The following is a 6,000-nucleotide window of genomic DNA, read 5'->3' on the forward strand; positions in this document are numbered from 1 at the left end:
TGTTAAGCTCGTTCTTGTATAGTTGTTCTGTGTATTTTTGCCACCTCTTCTTAATCTCTTCTTCCTCTGTTAGGTCCCTGCCATTGTGGTCCTTTATCATGCCCATCTTTGCATGAAATGTTCCCTTCATATCTCCAATGTTCTTGAAGAGATCTCTGGTCCTCCCTATTCTATTGTTCTTTTCATCATTATTAAATCATCATTAAAAAGTCCCAAAAGTTATAACGTCCAATTCTGGGGTGAGATGGGAGGAGGCCACTGCTTCATCACTTTTTGTGTTTGTGTATTACAAACACAAACACAAAATGACAGCTCTGCCTGCCACACCTCCTGCAGTCTCTCTCTCCCTCTCCCTCTCCTCCCACTCACAAAGTCATGTGTCTCAAGCTCTTTAGCTGCTGGACAGCAGGCAGGGAATTACAGTCAACAGAGAGGACATCCTGAGAGAAGTTGATCTGTGGGATTTGTGGTTCCTGCATCCCTGAAAGGAAGCCAAGCAGAAGCTGCAGGTAAGGCTGGGAGGCTCCCTTGTCCTCAGGCTCCATTAGTTGGGGGACAGATTGATTCAAGCACCTAGTTCAGGCAGGTAAGTGTAGCATGGTGACTTAAGTAATAGAGGTATCAACTAATAATTTAGGCTACTTCACCCAAGAGTCTTTAATCTGGTCTTGATGCAGGCACGCAGCAGATGGTCTCTTTTGCATCATAGCAAGACCTGGATTACTCAATGCTATTTTTGCATCCCAATTCATCAGAATTAAAATTTATAGGAAGTGAGAGTTGGGAGCTATGCTACAGTGGGCGGTGTAACATGATCCAGTCCACAGCTAAATAAAGCAATACGCAAAGCCCCACCTTAATATTTACACAGCCTAGTTAGAAACATGGAGGCCAGATGAATTTTAGATAATTGTAATATTGTACAGTCCTGGATTGGGTAGTTTAGCCAGTTATCTTCCTGTTACTAGTCATGGAAATGGCCACAATTGTGCGTGCACATATTATACTCTTAAACTTCTTGTCCACATCTAACAGTGTTAAAATTGGGTGAACTCAGTGGCAGACAAGCATAGCATAAAAGCACAACACATATTGTCGATTTGGAAAGTGGAAGGTTTTCCATCCAATGAGTGAACACAGGAGTTAGCCAGAGATGATATACCTGACACTTAGATGATGTCTCTTTAAAAAAGTTTTGTTTGGTTCTGCCTCATTCAAGGAATGTTATGGAAATCCTTAAAAACATCTCTTCAATTTACCATCCTGGAAGGTTCTCCAGCTACTGTGCTGCTTCAACCTTCATGTTTTTCAGTAAAGTAACTGAAAGACAAAAATGGCTGGGCAGTGGCTGTGGCGTTGTCTGATCAATTTTGGCTAACCAAAAATGTGTTGGGTGTGGACTGATCCTATAATCGCACATAGATAGAAAAGCATCAGTGTTGTCGGTTCCCAGCAAAGGCAGAGCAAAGCGTTGGTGATCATTTAATCATTTAAAACTGACGATACAGATGCCCTTATTTTGGAGCATATAATAATGGTAGCAAACTATTTAAAAATATATGTTGTAATGTTCTAAATAAGCAAAAGGAAGCCTGGGGGGGGGGGGGCAAAGGGTTTACGGACTTTGGGTCTGTGAGGGCAATTTGAGTGTAGCAGCTCAAAATGGGAGTATTTCCTGGCAGAGAAAGAATCGTGTTGCTGCCAAGAGCAGGTATTTAAATCTGGCAAGCATATAAGCATGGTTAGGAAATAAAAAATCAAAAGATATTAGTGTTGTACTGTAAATATATGAGCTTCTTTTTGTAATCTTTGGAAAGAAAATAATCAACATCCGAAGCAAATTAACCTGCTTCTTGATCAGTGTATTTCATTTTTAATCTTTCGTTACTTATATTTATTACTAACCTCATCTTTCGATTTCTACCATTATAAGCACAGGGTTTTTTTTAAAAAAAATAAGTCCTGCCCTATATGTCTTCATCTGACTTTCTCTCCCCTAATCACGAAGTTTCACTGGCAGTTCAGATTCAATTATGATTTTATGCATAGAATCTATATTTCCAATGCCAAATATATATATTTCCTTTTCCTTTTCATTGCTGAATTTGAGAGGAAAAATAGCTGGAGGAATATGAGATCTCTAAAGCAAATAGATCAGCCAGTATGCCAGGAGTGAAATCTAGCAGGTTCTGGAGAACCAGTAGTGAAAGTTTTGAGTAGTTCATAGAACCTGCAAACATGACCTCTGGCTGGTCCCAGAGTAGGGAGGGAATTGAGGTTTTGCAATATCCTTCCCCCAAGAGTGAGGAAGGAATGGGGACTTCACAGTACCCTTCCCCTGCCACGCCCAAGCCACACCCACCAAGCCACACCACGCCCACCAAGCCACGCCCACAGAACCGGTAGTTTTTAAAAAATGGATTTCACCACTGCAATATGCCTGAATTGTACAAAATGAAAAAGAATTTTGAAAAATATTTCTTTTGACAATCGCATTCCCTTACTTGGAAATAAACACTTTGGAATTAAATCAAGCTTACTTTGGGGTAGATACCTATAGGAATCCCCAAGATCTGCCACTAAAAATCAGACCTACATTGTGTTGAAAAAAAAAAAAGAAAAATTTCCAACATGGAAATGGAAATCCTGCTGGCATACATACAACCAAAAGCTTAATAAGTTAGTATATATCTATGACACCATTTTACTGCTCTCACATACGATTTGGGACTTTCCTATCTTCCATTTCCAAAACGTTAACTATTTTTGGTAAGAAAAATAAATTGATAAGCTGTAACAATTTGCACCAGGCCAAAACAAGAGCTACTTCTTATGGAGAGGAAATGATAGGTTAAATAGCTTTTGTTAAATACAGGTAGTCCTCAATTTATGACCACAATTGAGCCGGAAATTTCTGTTGTTAAGCAAGACAGTTGTTAAGTGAGTTTTGCCCCATTGTAGGATTTTTCTTGCCACAGTTGTTAAGTGAATCTGTGCAGTTGAGAAATTAGTAACCCGCTTGTTAAAGGAACCTGGCTTCCCCATTGACTTTGCTAGTCAGAGGTTTTGCAAAAGAGGATGATGTGACCCCAGGATACTGTAATTGTCATAAATATGAACCAGCTACCAAGCATCTAAATTTGGATCGTGTGGTTATGGGGATGTTGCAAAGGGCTTAACTGTGAAAAATGGTCACCATAAGTCACATTTCTATTTATTATTTATTGTTTGGATTTCTAGGCTGCCCTTCTCCGTAGACTCAGGGCGGCTTACCAAACAGAATAAATACAATAAGGAACATGTGAGAAACCCAAACGTTAAAACTGAAACTTTTCAAAACTGTTGTAACTTTGAACAGCCACTAAATGAACTGTTGTAAGCAGTGTTCTGTCTAATTTTTTGGGGGGATGGGCGGAAAAGTATAGTGTCTGAGCGGCAGTCCCTTCGAGACTGGGCGGCACAGAAATAATAAACAAACAAACAAACAAACAAACAAACAACCCACCCTGTTTTGCTTCAGAGAATTTCAAAATAAAATACTGTACTGTGTGTCTATAACAGTGAGCTCATAATAGGGCAACTCTATCAATATCAAAATGCCACAAATAGTTGAGCTAGTTTCAAATTAGATTTTGATTTTCTCTCTTCCTTCCTCTCTTTTTTCTATCTGTTTCTCTCTCTTCCTCTCTTCCTCTCTCTCTCCTTCCCTCTCACTCTTTCCCTCTCGGCTTCTGGGCAGGTTTGGAAAACTCTGAGTTGATGATGATTTTTAAGTGAGCGATTGCTCACTGCTCAGCTTAGAGGGAACTATGGTTGTAAGTCGAGGGCTACCTGTATAACTCACAAGAAAAAAATATATACAGTACTGCTCAAAAAAATAAAGGGAACACTCAAATAGCACATCCTAGATCTGGATGAAAGAAATATTCTCATTGAATACTTTGTTCGGTACAAAGTTGAATGTGTACAACAGCATGTGAAATTGATTGTCCATCAGTGTTGCTTTCTACGTGGACAGTTTGATTTCACAGAAGTTTGATTTAATAATAATAATAATAATAATAATAATAATAATAATAATAATAATAATAATTTATTAGATTTGTATGCCACCCCTCTCCAAAGACTCCGAAGATTTACTTGGAGTTATATTGTGTTTAAGTGTTCCCTTTATTTTTTTGAGCAGTATAGTATGTGCCCATTTATTAATAAGTTCATATGATCACAGCTACTGTCAAAATAAACCCATTAAATGAGGGTTGTTAAACTTGCGTCATCACAGTGGCGTCACGTGACGTATCATGACTTTTTTCCCCTTTGCTAAACCGGGCTTGGGTGTAGCCAGTGCATGACGCATCCGGCCTATGGGCCGTGAGTTGGACAGCCCTGCGTTAAATGTATTGTAAGGACCTTTATCACTCTCATTGACTTTCTCCCCATCCCTTTGCTTTTCAATCAGAGTCCTGGGCCTGTGACCCAGGATCTCACTGAAGAACTCCGCCGAAATGTCGGTGTGGTCCGTCGTCTTGTTCCTGATCCATGGCTTGCAGGGCCACCAGCTGTGCCCTCGAAGATGTGACTGCCCGCCAGGAAACGGGGTGGTGTGGTGCAACTGGAGAAACCTGATGGTCGTCCCTTTCGACATTCCTCACGACACTCGAGTTTTGTACCTAGACTCGAACTGGATCATCCACATATCCAGCGGGGCCTTCCACGGTCTGAAACTCCTCCACGAACTTCACCTGGCGGACAATCTCATCGAGAGCGTTTCTCCAGCTGCCTTCCACGGCTTAGGGAACGCGCTCAGGCTCCTGGACCTTTCAGGGAACAAGCTGCGGAAAATCGACCCTGCTCCTTTCGTCATGTTGACCTGGGTTAAGCTAGAACTCTACAACAATCCCTGGCATTGTGACTGCTCCTTGCAGGAGCTGATGAAAGCTCTTTCCTCCGGAGCCAGGACGGCGGAAGACATTGTGTGCACCACCGCAATTTGGAAGGACTATGTTGGGAAGACTTTGTCCCGTCTGCTCAGCACCGGCGTCAACTTCTGCGTCACTCAGCACAGGAACACCGACTTTGCAATGCTGCTCACTATGTTTATCTGGTTTGGGGTCGTTATCACTTACGTCATCTATTATATCCGGCGCAACCAAGCCGAATCCCGGCGTCACTTGGAGTACCTCAAATCCCTGCCGGTTCCTAGCAGCTCCTTCCAACCTGAGGAGAAGGAGGTGGATGAAGACAATACACTCAGCACAATCCTCTGACAGACTAGACTCACAAGCGTGCTTGGTGGGGGCTACACAACAGAACTGCTTTGGAATTTTGGCAGATTTAATCTGATAAGAAATTGTCCCTCTAAAAAGAAACCTAGCTTTAAATCTAGGGACCAACCCCTCACACAAAAATATTGCTGCTTAAGGCCAAGAACCAATGCTGCTGTCCAGCTGTAACGATTATACAGTAAAGACCCTGGGAGATGGTGCCCAGAGACACTGCCTAGGAACCAGTCAGGTAAGGGACAGCATAACCCCCAGCTGGAGAGTAGGCAGGGCAAGAGGGTCTGAAGGGATCAGCCCTAATTTCTCAGGAAGCAAAGGAGACGGTGGAGAATTGTATTTTCAAAATCACAAGACTGATGTCAGCCTGAACTAACTCTACTTTATTGCAAGTCTTCCCCCCCCCCCCTTCCTTCAGTTTAATCCTGTCTGATTCTGAGGCTGCCTAGACAAATCCCAACACTTTTCCTGGCAAGATTTCCGCCCCACGCCCCTGAAGTAGCTTACCATTGCCCACTTTCTCGGGCTTATAGAGAGTGGCTGGCCCAAGGTCACTCAGTTGGCTTTGTACCTCAGATAAGACTAGGACTCACAGTCTCTGGGTTTCTAACATGATGCCTTAACCACTACAACAAGCGGGTTTCATTGTAAGACTATGTTAACATAGTCTCTAGCCTAGTGATGGCGAACCTATGGCACGGGTGGCACGCAGAACCATATC

The 6,000-nt window shown here is 42.2% G+C and overlaps 1 protein-coding gene across 1 annotated transcript; it reads left to right on the plus strand.

Annotated features, from left to right (window-relative positions):
• Positions 1–4,505: 4,505 nt before the first annotated feature.
• On the plus strand, positions 4,506–5,642 carry LOC139158709 (leucine-rich repeat-containing protein 3-like). Its single transcript, XM_070736039.1, has one exon. The coding sequence runs from the start codon at positions 4,506–4,508 to the stop codon at positions 5,265–5,267; it is 762 nt and encodes a 253-aa protein (XP_070592140.1). The 3' UTR covers positions 5,268–5,642.
• Positions 5,643–6,000: the final 358 nt, after the last annotated feature.

The sequence above is a fragment of the Erythrolamprus reginae genome, chromosome 2, assembly GCF_031021105.1.
Source record: "Erythrolamprus reginae isolate rEryReg1 chromosome 2, rEryReg1.hap1, whole genome shotgun sequence".
In the NCBI taxonomy this organism is placed as follows: domain Eukaryota; kingdom Metazoa; phylum Chordata; class Lepidosauria; order Squamata; family Dipsadidae; genus Erythrolamprus; species Erythrolamprus reginae.

Coding starts and splice junctions, on each gene's coding strand:
- LOC139158709 (XM_070736039.1), top strand. CDS start 4,506: ATGTCGGTGTGGTCCGTCGTCTTGTTCCTGATCCATGGCTTGCAGGGC.